Consider the following 17,218-nt stretch of genomic DNA (forward strand, 5'->3'; position numbering starts at 1 on the left):
AGCATGGTTCCTGAATGAGGGGAAGGAAGAAGGAAAAAAAAAAAAAAGGCAACTGCTTTATGGACAATTTGTGGCCTGTGGATTACAGGCAAAATAAACTTTATCTCGGCAACACAATGAGATGCTGGTATGTTCTCTTTGTTTTCTAAGCACATGATAACAATGAACAATCATTTAAAAAAAAATAACCTTGTCTCACAACTTTGTGCTGTTGAATTCAGAGGCAAATAAATGCATATTATTTCCCTGTCTTTAACACTCATGCTGGCCTAAATTTTATGTCACTTGGAGGGGATGATAGATTGAAAGCTGGTATCTCCGTAGCTGCTACTGTCACGGAATCACAGAATTTTCAGAGTTGGAAGGGACCTCTAGACATCACCTAGTCCAACTCCCCTGCTAAAGCAGGATTGCCTAGAGCACATTACTCAGGTCTGCATCCAGGTGGGTCTTGAAAATCTCCAGAGAAGGGGACTCCACAACCTCCCTGGGCAGCCTGTGCCACTGCTCTGTCACCTGAACCGTAAAGAAGTGTTTCCGTGTATTTGAACGGAACTTCCTGTGTTCAAACTTGTGCCCATTGTCCCTCGTCCTGTCACTGGGAAACATTGAAAAGAGCCTGGCTCCATCCTCCTTCAACCCACCCTTTAGATACTTGTACGCCATAATAAGGTCTCCCCCCTCAGCCTTCTCTTCTCCAGGCTAAAGAGTCCCAGCTCTCTCAGCCTTTCCTCATAAGGCAGATGCTTCAGTCCCTTAATCATCTTAGTTGCCCTTCGCTGGACTCGCTCCAGCAGTTCCCTGTCCCTCTTGAACTGGGGAGCCCAAAACTGGACACAGTATTCCAGTTGTGGCCTCACCAGTGCAGAGTAGAGGGGGAGAATGACCTCCTTCGACCTACTGGCCACACTCTTCCCTATGCAGCCCAGGATTCCATTGGCCTTTTTGGCAACAAGGGCACATTGCTGGGCCATGGATAATTTACTGTCTACCACGACCCCCAGATCCTTCTCCTCAGAGCTACTTCCCAGCAGGTCCGCCCCTAACCTATACTGGTGCCTAGCATTCTTCCTCCCCAGGTGCAGGACCTTGCACTTGCTTTTGTTGAACCTCATTAGGTTCTTCTCTGCCCAGCTCTCCAGCCTGTCCAGGTCATGCTGGATGGCAGCACGGTTCTCTGGGGTGTCAGCCACCCCACCCAGTTAGGTATCATCAGCAAACTTGCTGAGGATACACTCTGTCCCCTCATCCAGGTCATTAATGAATATATTAAACAAAATTGGACCAAGTATTGACCCCTGGGGGACATCACTGGTTACAGGCCTCCAACTAGACTCTGTGCCGCTGACCACAACCCTCTGAGTTCTGTCCCGCAGCCAGCTCTCAATCCACCTCACTGTCACCTCATCTAGCCCATACTTCCTCAGCTTCCTAATGAGGATGTTATGGCAGACAGAGTCAAAAACCTTGCTAAAGTCAAGGTAGATGACACCTACGACTCTCCCCTCATCCAGCCAACCAGTTATAACATCATAGAAAGCTATCAGATTGGTCAAACATGATTTACCAAGGGTAAATCCATGTTGACCACTTCCAATAACTTCCTGTTCCTCAACGTGTCTGGAGATGACATCCAGAATGAGTCGCTCCATTACCTTCCCAGGGACAGAGGTGAGACTAACCGGTCTGTAGTTCCCTGGGTCCTCCTTCTTGCCTTTTTTGAAGATCGGAGTGATGTCAGCCTTCCTCCAGTCCTCAGGCACCTCTCCTGTTCTCCATGACTGTTCAAAGATGATGGAGAGTGGTCTAGCAATAACATCCGCCAGCTCTCTCAGCACTCGCGGGTGCATGCCATCAGGGCCCATGGACTTATGAATGTCCAGCTTGGCCAAGTGGTCTCTGACCTGGTCCTCCTCCACCGAAGGAAAATCTTCCTCTCTCCAGACCTTCCCCTTTGCCTTCAGAGTATCGGATTCATGAGGGACAGCTTTAGCAGTGTCCACGGAAAGTTTTCACCCCAACAGATTTTTCACTGTGGAGCAGGATTCTTTCTCATTGCAGTATCACCACTTCATAGCTAAAATGCTTTATATTTAGGTTACAGTATGATTTAGTACCTATTTAGGTTGCGGTATGATTTCCTATCTAAACCAGGTCAACTTAAGGTTATGAAATTTCCACTTTCTATTGCTATGGAGATTCTGCTACAACATACATTTTCTAGTTGCATCTTCACTGTCTATTTTGCACCCTTCTATCTTCCAGGATATCTCTAAATTTTCAATTTTAGAAAGATCAATTTTTATTTCCCAACAAAATCTTCTATATACTCTGGACAAGAGAATCTGTCTGCTCTTCGACGACGTTACATTTTTATCTGTAGCTCTGAATTATTTAACCATTACAGAGAAAGCAGCCTTATTATATGCTTCACTGCAGTGGGGATGGCCACTAAGAATCAAAATGTGTATTCGAATGTACAAAACATCCCAGGAATACTTATTCAGTATTGGTAATCAGCACTTTGATTACAGCACACATGTTTTTAGCAAGCATTTTTAAAAAACTGGTTGGTTTGGGGTTTTTTTTTGACAGGCTGCTAATTTTCAGAATTCTACAGGAAGCTCTAGCTGAGCATGAAAAATTTGGTTATACACAAGAAAAGACTGTTCCAAGGTTTCAGCTTTACCCGATTAGTTACATTCAAAACAAATCAGGACTTCTGTCAATTCAGCAGAGAGAAACAAACATATATAACCAAGAAATCGTGTACAAAAATATTACAAATACAATGAATATTGGTCAAACTAAACACAGGAAAGGATATAGCCGTAGTGTGACAGGCACATTCATTTTAATACAGAGTAATGAAGAATATTGCTTTACTGAGTTTATCCAGCTTTGTATATTTAATTTAATATATTCTACAATGGACTTCAAGCGTGACTAATGACTTCAGCAGACTACAGCAAAAACATACTATCACACACATACTAATTTACTCCAACCTGTATGTATAGCATACAGCTATAACATCCTAAATTACTATAAAGGGAATATGGCCTCAGGCTACACAACGATGCCTCGAGATGATAGATCCCCACAAACCAGCAAACTAAAACTAAAATAACAGAAAATTACTTCACAAAAAAGATTGTTTCTTTCTCTTAATATTATCAAATTACTACTACTGAACCAGCCAGCTCCATGGCACAAATCACCCAAGGCATGCAAGCAAGATTTGGTACAAAAGGAAACCTTTATTTTGTTCTGTCAAAGGCCAAAGCAGCAAATGATCCTATTCTACAAACAGCAAAAACAGTAAAACATGGTTTTCTATGGATGTACACCTTGAGACTCAACTTACATGTAGATACTGTGGTGTTTAATAAAGGCTGCATCTTTACTAGTAGAGGATGCATTAGCAATCTCTTCTGATGCAGAGCTTTTTTCACAGACATTAATAGAAAATTAGCATCTGAGATTTCTATTCATCTGTCAAAACTGACGGCAAATGACCCATGGGAAAAATAGGAGGGAAAGGCAGACAGAAGATGTAATCACTTAACGCCTTTTCACTTCGGAAACAAGAAAGTCGACTGAAAAGATTATGATTAGAAAGGTAATTTAACCAAAGCTACAAAGATTTCCCCTCTGGAATGCACAGACAGGTAAAAATCCCACCTACTATGCTACAAAGTACTTTAAGAAATAAACTTGGAGTCCACCAAAATATCTCTCATTCTTAAAATTCCAAAGTGAGAGTGTTCGCAGACATTACCTTGAAACCTTATTGGAAAAGTCACCACATCAATACTGAAGCAATTTGGGGGAAATATTACAATTCTCATGTAATATACATGAATAGTTGCCAAAAAATTAGCGCTCTCATTGACTGAGCCAGTCAATGAAGAAATAACGTTAATTTCAACAATCAGAAACAAGCATTTGGAATTTAAGAGAAAAATGGGAAAATTAGCATTGTATAAACCAAACTTAAATAAAAACTTCCCAAAGCCTCTTAAACAGTAATGTTAGAACTGTTTCACAATTAAAGAGGCCAATGAAAAGATGCTTTTATTTGACACCTTCTGAAAAAATCACACAGTAATTTCTTTAACTTTAATGACTATTCCTGAGTTCTTTTGTAATTTCTTTTATAGTTTCTTGAATCCTAATCTGAAAGAGAATCCTTTAATTGTTCTTAGACCTCTCTAGAAGACTTGACACATTTCCATTTCAGTTTCTTAGTTTTATTACGTATCATTATTTACCTTACTTCTTTCCTCTTCTAAATGCACATTTCAAAATGCAGAGGAAACAGACAATGAGCAATAAGTAAATAATCCTTTTAAATAGTTTCTTTGATTTTTAGTTTCTCCAGCACATATTCTGATGTGCAAGTTTTCAGACTGACTTTTTTTTTCTTCTTAATTTAAGCATCCTGCATAAATTAATAGACCCACCTTAGTTCTCCCAAGTAAACGGTTGAACAGATGAAACCTGGGATTAACATACAAATTTAGGAATTTGAAGACAAAACCCCCAAGGTGCAAGAAACTATATAAATAATTAATACTGCTAATTCACAAGTTCTTGGAATCACATCAGCATTACATGCTTAGAGTCTTGGAATTCCAAGCATGACAGAACGCCTCATAAATAAAAAATTTTTGGCACATACACCCTACTGTAACTTATCCAGATCTGTTTCCCCAATCCTGTATTTGACATCAGGCTTTGAATAAAGATTTAAAATTTTACAAACTATTCATATTAGTACATATGTTATAAAGCAGCAACTACAAAATTTTGCATTCTTCTGTAACAAAGGTATCATTCTAACTGTAACTTTTATACACTCAAGAAACAGGGAAGTGTTCTGTTTTTCTTCGCCAAGGGAAACGCCAACAAAGCAAGCACAAGGGTGGCCAGTATTCATAATGAGACTCATAAATAAAGGAAATTATGTGCATAGTTATTCATAAGGTACTTTTCCTCCTTTTGTTTACCATCCTGTAAAGTTCCGTTCATTAAAAAACAGGAAGAGAGGGAAAGGCTGAAGCAGTCAGGACCATCATTGCTGTAGCATTAGTTTTACTAAGACTAGAAAGCAGTCTTAAAGTAAAAAATGTCTAAACAGTGTATCTTTTTGAATATACCCAGTGAATTGCACAGAATATGACAGAAAGATATTCAAACGCTACACTTAAATTCTTCCCAAAAATCCAAGTTTCAAAACATATTTAGGCTTTTTAAATTAACAGCTCATAAACAATGCAAGATAACCATCTGGTTCCTGTGTGACAAATGGATACAGAAATTTAAGTAATATTAAAATATTGCTCTCTGCACAAAAGATATGTCAGAATGGTTACAGTTAATTGAGAAGACAACTAGTTATAATGAACAATTAAAACAATCCCCAGCTCTCCTGTCAATTTAAATGATCCTTATATGAAAAGTAAATTACCTCCATTGAGATTCGTCTGTGTATCCGGTTTCTGAGACAAACACCCGTGGGAGACTGAACTTCATCAGATGACGTTCCAGAAGCTTGGTCACTTTCACCATCTGACCCCATTTTCAGATTTTCATGAACAATATCTTAAAAATAATCCAAAGAATTGAAAACAGTTAATCAGTATTCCACCAAATCTCTCTTGTACACATGGAAAACAACTGAATCATTACAGTGCGTTGGGTTATATGGCAGAGTCAAAGACTCATCACAGTTATGGTAGTCTTGATATACCTTTTATGGCTCAGGAATCACAAAGTGAACAGGATTATTTTATAGGATTTCTACACAAACTTTAGCATTATTTTTCTTATTTGGTTTGCAGCAGATCTCAATTTTCCAAAATAAAAGACAGACAGTCCAATATATATTTTAATTCCTGTAAGCCACCTTCCCCCTCACGGCTTCAGTTCCCAAACTCCCTCACTACCTCTTCTCTTTTAGCTGCTCTTGGATATAAAACATTACTGACAATATTTAAATTTTTTTCAAAAATCAGACTACGTGATGTTAGCAACCTAAATGTATCTTCAGAAAGCTTAAAAAACCTGACGTATAGGTGTTGTTTTCAGAAATGCCAAATACGGAAATTTTAGATATAAAAACCACTTCTGTACATGTGTGGAGGAAATGGATGTATTCTCACCATTTAAATAGAGGCCTACAACATCTAAGTGAATTCAACAGAGGACCTGATATTTATGAGCAATTAAGTGAAATTTGTGACCTTACGAAGGAATTTAGGTAACAGACTGCCTGAGCTACATGATGTTGCAGGATCTTCAATGTCAACTGAAATTGGTACTTGTAACACAATCCTGTAGATTCATCCTCACTAAAGAGTATGTATATTATGTATATACATTTACATTACTTAAGCACCACAGGGTCTTCCAGACATTGGAAGACAAACACTGTAATGAATGAAGAGAAGATCAAGGTGGTGTCATTAATAGCATAAAGAGCCAAAAGACTTGCAAAAGGACACACAATGAGAAATTGGCCACGCAAACAATTCACTATAAGTAATGCTCTATCATCTTCTCTGAAATATTTGAACTCCAAATTACTATAGAGATTAAATACTTATACATATAAAGGAGGTGCTTCAGAAGACAACAATTTCCCTGTGCTCTCCTGATCCTTGACACTAAGTATTATCTTGTACAGGGTAAAAGAGAACCTGAGGACTAACTAAAAATCTCAGAACTCTACTCCTAAAAAATGCTAGTATTAGCAAAACACAGAGTTCAATTCAGCGTTACCACCAACATACCTGGAAATATTTAACATTTGCACATCATTAGAGCAGTAAGAAAAAACAAAAGAGAAAATGCTAGTTTTATCACTATCAACAAGCAAGCAAGCTGGATTTTCTAGGGGAAAAAAAAACAAACAACCTTTAGGCCAATGTTTGGTTATCAGCACATCTTCTAAAATGTTTGCCTAGTTTGGCTCAAATAGAATCATGTAGACTTCAAAGGATCAAATTCTTCCTCATTTTATAGAAAACAGAATGGATATAAAAAGATTAACTCATAAGGTACTGGCATCACATATTTTAACTTCAAGTGCTGTAATTAAACACACAACGCATGCATTCCATGCACAAAGTACATTTTCCAGCAGCAATGAGGATCTAAACTGGGTTTCGATTAAAAAAAACCACATTGCATCAGAATTTTCTCTGAAAGTCATGCTCAGATATGGACTGAATGAGAAAAAAAATAAGCAGGACTCCTTGCATAATAAGGAATTTCGAAGAAGGCAAATACTCATCAGTGCTTCTAAAGGCACGGTAGTTTGAATCAGAGAAAAAGGTTTTCAGAAAGTGGTCCCTAAAAATCAGCCTTAACCTTTAGCTAAGCAGAAAAAACGTAACTCTTTTTTGCCAAGTTTCTAAGAAATCTCTCTTATTTTTTGTAGGGACTTGCTAGCTGTCTTTTTAAAAATCTTTAACAAACAGTAGGAAATTAATTTTTACTAATAGAAGCATTATTGAAAACACTATTTGCAGCAGAGCTATTATGCCACTATTGTTGTATGTGGTAAACAGCATACTCACCATATCAGTCCTTTATTAAAGATCCTCTTTTTAAAATACTTTTCTGAGAGGTCACATAATCCATTTTAGCAATTACAGGTCTCAAGATTCTGTTCGTAAAATTAAGTGTAACAGCTACTGACAATTGTTCCCCAATCTGTTTACCCTCATGTTAGTATGAGCCCATTGATGGAGCCCCAAAGTCTGTTTTCTTTAGAGAAGCTAGCCAAGAGTTATCTGGGTAACCTCACAAAATAAGACTGACGAAATTAAAGTAGTATTGTATTTTAAGCCATAGAGCAATTACATAATTTCTTTTTTAAAAAGACTGACACTTAAAGTAATAATGATTGATACTGTCATGCTTTTTATCTTAAAGTGCAATGTTCAGTTCACAAAAGTGTACGTATTATGAAATTACTACAAAAAAAAATGACACTTCAAAATGCAACACTTAGAACTACAAAGAGCATCCTTGTTGACAAAGATGATTCTTCTATTAAGAAGACCACCTATGCACCAATACACAACTAAGGACTATTTCAAGAACCAGTAACACAAACCCATGCATGTAGGGCAGATAGCATAGCTGCAAGGGGATTCTTCTGCTCTTTATAAAATCAGGAATGTGAAGACAAAGCGGGTCTGTACCACTCAAGTCTAAAATGTAGTATTTCAGACTTAAATAAGATGATCGTCAGTCTATTTTGAATACTGCTGTGATACGATTAATTCTGGTTTGCAGATATTTTAATTATATTCTAAATAGGGATACATTTATGTTTTTTAAAAATATCTTGACTGGGTGATCATCTAATATAAATGTGTCCTTTTATTTTTATTCAATTAAAAAGGCATTAGTAGAGCCTTATGTTCATTATTTTTATAGTATAAACCCAGGCATAAGGCATTAACTTAGTCATTTTAATCATTTTACAAAGGTGCGTGATGGTAATATTTGATTAAGCAGTGATGAAAATCATGCAAATATTTCCTTAATTTCACTAAGCTTTTCTATAGGCAAGTTCACCTGCACCAAAGCAGCTTACATAGTCTTCAGAGGTTTTAATCGTTCAATAATTTATTGAATTGCTTTCACTGAATACCCAAGCTGTTCTCTTACACAGATGTTTATTTTAATGTACTCTACATATCTAATTAAATATCCAGTATGGCCATGTAATGAAAACCTGTAGGTGAGTACAATATAACAGGAAAACTATGGAAGTACATTTAAGAGAAAAGACTGTCCTTATTTCAGCTGTGAGGAATGCACCACAGAAGAAATTCGTACAGGGAACCTACAGTGCAGCAAAAGAGAACTCCTTCAAGTGAGCTAAAAAAAATCCACTGATTAGTCAGTAGTGAGTCAGACTGCATGATCTTTCCATCTTCTTTCAAATTATTACAAAAATAATCATGTGACTTGCATATTGGATAAAGGTGCATTTTTGCAACAGCTTACCTTTCTGTGAAGTGGCTACATTTTATGATTAGTTTCACTAATAACGATTAAAATTGATGAAGGCCACAGTGAGAAATTGCCTTTGCTGTTAAAGTTACCAAACTATGAAAGCTGTCTGGAAACATCATTCCTTTATTCCAATATTCACAATAAAGAAACAAAACTTCTCCATAACTATATCAACACAGCTTGCAAAGGCAGAGAGAAACTCTCCTCTGGCTGCTACTGAGGTTCACCAGGAGGGTCAGCTTCACTTCGCTTTGCACATTCCAAGCGCCTCTCTGGTGTTCCCAGTATTATAAATATGGAGCAAGGACAACTAAGTTGGCTCTGTATTCAGCCAGGTTAGATCCAAAAAGTGTTCATTATCTCTGCTCCATCATGGACTACAGCAGTTAAATGCTTCTGGAGGTGTGAGACTTTAGAAGTTGTACAGATATACGTGAGCTAAAACACCCTCAGCTAGATCCTTCACTCACATCAGCGGCACAACTGACTCACAATTTGGCCCGACAATCACCTATGTTATTTAAAATCATCACAATAATTGAATACTAAATTAAAAATTACTACAAAATTTTAAACAAAGGCACACGTTTTAGAGATCCGTTCAGAATTTTTTGTCTTTACAAAACATTTTACAAAACTTAACGCCAATACAGATGTTTCCAGGTGAAAATTATTTTAAAAATACTTTGGGATTTTACACGTTTCAACAGCAGGAACTCATGTTCAGCGCTCAGAAAACAAACAAAATTCCAAAACCTCCCAGGCTTCTCAACCAATTTTTAGATTGATGACTTCATTCAAAAGCAAGCAGTATGAAGATGCACCTGTGGCAGGTCTCAGTTTAATTTTTTTTTAACCAAATAACCATCCTTTAACTGCCATCATTTTGTGGTATTTCAATGATATCTCTCTGATAGCGTTTTTCCACCATTGGAATAGACGAAAAAGTGGAAAGCAAAGAGAATGAATGAAGAAAGCAAAGAAAATAAAAAGTCTCATGTAGCGTGCATATCTGACTCTTTCATTTCTGAGGTCATTATCCCAATGGAGAAAACCTCAGCATCCTGCTGAGTAATAACCATTCTCATATGGCAGGAACAAAAGGAAGAGAGATGTGAGGGAGGAGCAAAAAGAGCATTAGTAATTATGCTTGTATATGCTCGTACTTCTGTTATCTGCCAAGAGATAACATGCACAAATAGCTTAAATTTTCATCAAATGAGGAGTAAAAAAAAATCATTAATAGCATCATTGCATCCAAAGCAAAAAGAGGTATTTAACACATACATGTATACACTGAGTAAATCTATTCCATACTACTTCAATGAAATTAAAAATGCTACAGGAATCTGTAGCTCTTTAAAACATGTTATTATAACACTTCCTACAGACTAACATATCAAAATTGTGAGTGCTATTTAAACACTTCTTGATCACTATAAAACTTGATCACCTGAGAAAAATAAAACTAACAGCATTCTCTGCAATACTTATATAATAGTATTTTTAATGTGAAAAAAAAAAAATTGGGAAAACTGGAAAATCATTAAAAGAAACCAAAAACTGTTTATGAATTTTCCTTTTGCAAAGCTGATTTGAAGTTCATAGTGAAATTTTGAAGAGAAATAAGTTATTGGTAAATTTACATTTAAAAATTCTTATGTTTTTAAAGGCAACACACAAGAAGAGTACAGAGGTATACATCTTTGCTGTTCCTGTACACGGTTTATATACATCTGATTTGACAAATAATCCATAAATTACTAAATATTCCTAACCAGAGATTTCTTTAAGTACACAATTATGCATTTTTTTTATACTTTGTCTTCCTGATAGCTTCTTGGCAACTTAAGCAAAGCTTGGCTAGGCAAAAAAGAAAAAAATACAGTGTACAGGACTTCAGTGAAATCAGGAATTGATACATTAGTCAAACTGTGCACACTGAAAACTCTTTTCTTCTGTGATAACAATGGTTGCTGAAGTCCATTCAAGAGGACAGAATTCTTTTTTAGTTTGAGTGGTTGCACAAACAGAAAAAAAGGCAAGGTTTTGACCATGACGAGTGGTATTACAGTAGAGGAGGATATAAGTGGTTTGACTACAATCTCGAAGACTCATAGCTTAATCCTGAAGGAGATCAGTTTATCACGCTTCTAAAGGAGGGCAGAAGATTGAAAAATTCATAAAATCCTCATTAAACTGTGACTTGCTCTCATTTTCTAGTATCAATTAATTAAGCATAATTTAAAATAACATAAAAGCAGGGCAAAACATTAATGGTGACTGGAGGCAGCAACGTGACAAATTACTTGAAGGAGAAGAAAAAAAAATTTTGTAACTTATTTGCCCCAGACAACCACAAATATAGCTCGGAACCACAACAAAATTACAATTATAGTTGAGTGGCCTTAATTTATCACTGAAAAAAGCAATTTTTTTTCTTATAATAATGAAATGTTTAAGTAATACATCAGTTCTTTTGAAATTCCACGTATAGGATGATCATCTGTTTTTTTTTCATATCCAATTCATTGTAGTTCTCACCAATGCTTAACCGAGATGGACACACAGCCTTCCTGCAAAGTATTAAGAAAGAATATTTTGCAACTTTGCAATTTTTAATAAATTCATGGGGGTGATTTCTGTGTGTTCTTGTAATTGTCTTGTAATTGCTTTATTCCTGAAAATCTTAGAGACATTCAGTACCTTAAAAACAAGTTTCTCTAACAACTCCAGAAGAAGATTACTGCATTCTCAGAGATTTATTAAAGCATTAGAATAACCGTATCTTTTGCTAAGAATCAATACAGACATTATTCTTCATAGAAAAATGAACTTAAACAAACAATGTAGTAAATTACCTAATCTGCTCCCATTTCTGGGCATTGCCATGAAAGAGCCGAGGCTGCCCCCTATGACGCTATGTGGTCTCCGTAAAGGGGGCTTCTTGAAAGATCCTGTGTATTGGTGGAGAAATGAGTGCATGCTGTGAGACGTTGGAGGCCTGCCATTCTTCACAATAGGCTCTACAATTCACAAGGATCAAAATATTCATTCCCACAAGCAAGTAGGAGTGTCAGGAACATGCCAGAAGAAAAAAAAAAAAAAAGAAAAAAGAAAAAAAACAGTTACTAGACAGGAAATCACCACTTTGGTATGATTCTCTTTCATACCAACAGTAGACCATCATACTACTGCCATTTTTCTATTAACAAATTAATATAAAACATGGCATTAAGAATTACCCAAACTTCATTTTATTAAATTCTGTCACTCTGCTGCTGGATCAGTAAATGACCTGAATATACAGTCTAAAAATGTAAATAAAACCAGACCATAGCTTTCAGTATCAGTATAATTATTTTCTTCTGTATTAATGATTATTAATTAATTAATGATTATTACACAATGTTTCATCTTTGCTATAATTTAAACAGACCAGCTGTTAGATCAACACTCATGATGAGCAAATTCAACCACAAAGCTTTGGAAATATTCTCCCTCTCAAAATTCTTGAGGGTCACTAGTAGCAAGGCCTTGCTACTGGAAGTCCTTACAAGGAAACGTACCTGTCTATACCCACCAGAGCTGTCATGCCATAATGAAGGTTAACTTAAAGGATATTAGAATAATTGAGTATTCAATATTTTGGCTTTCTATTGGATTGTGGCTCAAACGGTTCACTGCACTTAAAACCAGGACTGTAAGATTTGTAAAAAAATTATTATTGATAAACATTTTCTAAGAAAGATGAAACTTTAGAAATTTTAAAATCTTATCTACAAATGTGCACAGAAATTGAATGTTGTCTCAGCATCCTGACTCTGCACATGGACTAGCACTCAAGGATTGCCATGGTACTAGAAGCAGCCTAACTCTTTAAAAAAAAAAAAAAAAAAAAAAGAGGATTTTTTTTTACCCCAACAAAAAGCAGAACAGACGTCAAATTGTACTGACTGTCACAAAATTGAACTGATCAGAACCACTGATGAAGTCATTCATACGAGAAATACTCTCACTGCAGAAAAGGTACCCAGAGGTCAGAGCCACCCGGCAGCTACATACAAGCATTGTGCCTGCAACTAGGAAAAAGACCTGAAGATACGGCCAAACACTTCAGATTCAAGTAATTTTATTTTTCCATCATTCGATTCTAATTACCGTTACAGATACGTGTTGTTTGGTATTATTCAGAAGACAGAAAATGCAGCAGCCACGCACTGAGGAACCGCAGCGTGAGGGCTGCTGGATGGAGTGGCACCTCTGGAAGTGTTTCTGGAGCCACTGCTCCCAGGGCGTAACACAGCCGGGATCTGCTTCGAGCGTCACTCACGCCTACTGGGACAGGGAGCAATCTGGGCTGCTATTTCATCACCCCGACTTACATTCTCACACGCAGGGACCCCAAAATCTTGCTTTCCCTTCCAAAATAAGATAAGAAGAATAAGGTAGCTAGGAGAACTTATTTTACAGAAAGCAGAATTTCGATGGTAGAGGAAAGTAACAGTAACAAATTCCTAACAACCGAAGGAAAACAGGATCCTGAAGGGAACCCTCTCCTATGCCACACGTACAAAAACCTTCTGGATCTATTATTATGATTGGTCTGAAGAAAAGAGAGAGAAGTACACAAAGAGAACTGCCCAAGGACAGGCCAGTGACTTTAAAAATAATTATGAAAGGAAATTTTGCATATCAAACATGAATAATACAGGAAGAAAAAAAAAAATCACTTTAACTCAGCTGCTGCAGGAAAAAAATAAAAAAAAAATAAAAAAAAAAAACACTTCAGGCAGGAAAAAGAATGTGGAAAGACTCATCAGCGCTGTTACGAACCTGCCTGCATCTTTCAATTAGCATCCTTCACAGTCACAGCTTCAAAGAGGGTGAACATGTGGAAAAATACACCATACATCTGTGTATATGGTCGTGCAGGATGATCAGTGTTGTCACCTTCAAAACTCTGCCCATCTCTGCCCCAAATCCTTATTTCTGTTTCTAATACACCGCATCACCGCTTTTAACTTAAGAGTGTTGTGTGCCTTCAACAGCAGATTTATCCTAGGGCAGCAGGCAGCAAATTCCTCATCATTTTTTGAATAGAATCTATTACTACTTCCACGTGACAGGAAACAGGTTCACATACAGCACAACTACTGCTTTTGCTTTTTACGTATTAAAATCTGCTTTCCCACTATCTTACTAATCTTTGGTTTGAATTTTATCTAGTTTCTAGACTGAAAACTTTACACTGAATTTACACACAGTACTGAACAAATGAATGGTAAAATACCTGATGAGTACAGTTTGTTCTGTTGAGACAGTAATCATTGGTTATAACTATGATGCTTGGTGGGTTTTAGCAGCTAGTCTGCATAATTTTAAAGTTAGTACTTCATTTGTATTCCTTATATAAGCAATAAATAAGATATTTTAAGCATGTAATTTACTTCATTTTAATTGTTTCTAAAACTACATTCTTATGAAAAATGAGAGCGAACTCAAAGAGGTTTGTTTTTTTTTTCAGGAAGACTCTAGGAAATAAAACTCTCCTCCCTTTGACCAAGCCCTGCTATACCAAGCAAAGCAGAAGTCCCTCAGTGTTTTGTTTCATTTGAAAGCCCTAATAATAAAGCTAAGAAAAAAGTTCTCAGATTGTTTTTTGTTGTTGTTAGTATGGAAATATAGTGCTAAAAATCACTCAAATATTTTTTAGCTCTGCCACTAGTGTCAACAGCCTTACACTTTGGAGGGTAACTTAAACCCTGAGCAAAGTGCTGAGACGGACTGATGCTTGGTAACTGAAAATGCATCTCCCATGGCAAGATCATTGTCTCGCACACAAAAATGCAAATTATGTATCAAAGTAAATATTACTTTTCTCATCCTAATGAGAAACTGAAGATGCCAGGATACATCTCAACAAAGGCTGGAGAATCACTAAAGGCAGGACAGGAATGGAAAGAGACATGGCCTTACAGCTGAAATCAAAACTCTGCCTTTGAGTGTGACAGTACATGGCCTCAGCCATCCTGGCCACCCATACCCACCTCTATACATTCGCGGTCGCTGAGGATTCCAGTACCATCGACCACACTGGAGTGTATCGGTACATGTGGCCTATAGCTGCATTCACAGAGTCAAAATTTCCCTTGTATGTTGTGGGTTTTGTCTACTCATGCTAAAATTAATCTATCTCCATGAACTGTGTAGTGCGTTAAAAAGGCCAGAGTTTATGAATGACTAAGTAGAGATTGAGTTTTATGTTCATTGTTAATATGACAGTGTGATAAACACAGATTGTTTTAAAAATTTGGTTTTCTCACAGCACTGGTAGATTTCCACCTATTTTATAGTTTAAAACAAAGTTCCTAAAATATCCTAACATATGAAAAGCTCAGCTCAAATACAAGGTTAAACACAGACCACATTAATAAGAAAAAAAGCAAATTTATATAAAAATGAAAGACAAATGGTTGACATAATAAGATCCAATTATACAGAAATAACTTTTGCCATCATGGGCAACTATTACCTTCCTGCACTGTCATAAGTACTGTTCTAAATTATGGAGCCCATTATAAAATTTCGCAACAATAATTTAGGTCATGTAGTAGGACAGGCATAACTACTGACAGACAATGAAATGAAGGTTACAAAAACTCTCAGATTAACAGTACACTTCTGACTAAGAGAAGTATTAATAGTTCTTACTTGCAAATGTTTTTTAAAATCCTAGTATATATTAATTTACAGAAAGGCGGGATCAAATGGCATTTTATGATGGTATAACACAGACTTATGGTCTCGAAAAGTATTTTTGTTATATACAGTTAAGTTTGCATTTTCATATGCTAGAAACTTTTAAAGAAATGTTCACATGAATTCCGCATTGTGTGCTGCCTCCTCCCTGCAAACGTAACAATAATAGCTGAGAGCTGGAACAAATACTGAAAATGATTGAGCAAACTCTTGCTAGAAATTAATTTACAAGACTGTTTATGCTTTTGAAAAAGGTATTTAACTCCCTCTGTCTGAAGATCCCCAAGTACTTCTTCCAAAGTTACAATTTCATTTAATTCACTTGAAGAATTCATTTTTTTTCAGGATTATTAATATATTGAATCACTACATTTAAGAGGTAACATTGCAGTGTTTAAGGTGTGAAAACTGCTTGGTCTTGAATAAGATGAGTCAAAACTGTAAAAGTTAAATGCCTTTACTACATACATCTGCTATAAACTGCTTCTTATAATTTTATCTCTGTGATTATAGGTTTAATTTATCTTTAAAAAAAAAAACACTTCCCTATATAAAACTCTCAAACATTCCTTGTGTTTGCGTCACTGTACTTGGTAAATATAACTCAGTAACCATTCAAAGGCTTAGCTGACATGATGGAGGTGTTTCCGGTAGCGCAGTAGGCATTTTCATGGTGCTATTGGTTTAATATTAAGCCACAGCCAAAATGAATGGTAGAATTTAAGAGGGGAGTAGAAAACCACCAGAAAATCGCGATGCCACTACACAAAAGTGTATGGATCTACAGCATTTTGAATATCATGCACAGTTCTGGTCCACCTCTCTCAAATAGATTAAAACTGCAGAAGTATGATACAACCCACCGATTCGTAGGAGGGCTGAAGAGGACACCGAGGAATCAGCTGCATCCATCAGCTCCTCCAGCACAAGAGTGAGAATCACTGAAAAAAAGCCAGCCATGGCAGGTTGCATACAGCACACAGAAGTGGTTCTTCACACCGTGCAGTCTGTGGAAACTCCTCACCACAAGATGTTACGACTATCAGAAGCTTACAAGACTCAAGGGGAGACCAAACAAGAAATCTGCTCAGGGTCACTAACTGCACAGAGACTTGCCTCGTTCAGGAAGCCTCCGAACTAGAAACTGGCACAGTACTCTGGGGAAATGGCGCTATATTTTGGGTTCTAATCTTAGACTTGCCCTCAAATGTCATCCTCAGAGAGTGGAGAACAGACAGACAGAACTCCAGCCCTTCCTTACGGCGCAAGACTTCTGCAGCAGCTGGGCAGTTTGCTCGCGTTGGCTCATGCTGGCATCACCATGCCAGCGAGGGCCTTGTTCATTATTTATTTCTAGCTCTCTTTCCTCATTCTGCTCTATAAACTGTAGTTCCAAACTGATAAACCTTATAAATAT

At 36.8% G+C, this 17,218-nt stretch overlaps 1 protein-coding gene across 1 annotated transcript in view; it reads right to left on the bottom strand.

The window, feature by feature from the left end:
- Positions 1–17,218, bottom strand: part of CDK17 (cyclin dependent kinase 17) — a 96,088-nt gene that overhangs the window by 31,983 nt on the left and 46,887 nt on the right. The window contains exons 3-4 of the mRNA XM_082491267.1: positions 11,901–12,065; positions 5,474–5,607 (exon numbers count right to left, since the gene is read on the bottom strand). Of these exons, the coding sequence (XP_082347393.1) occupies positions 5,474–5,607; positions 11,901–12,065 (299 nt within the window). The remainder of the gene's footprint in view (positions 1–5,473; positions 5,608–11,900; positions 12,066–17,218) is intronic.

This window comes from Vanellus vanellus (assembly GCF_965231255.1).
Source record: "Vanellus vanellus genome assembly, chromosome: 1".
In the NCBI taxonomy this organism is placed as follows: domain Eukaryota; kingdom Metazoa; phylum Chordata; class Aves; order Charadriiformes; family Charadriidae; genus Vanellus; species Vanellus vanellus.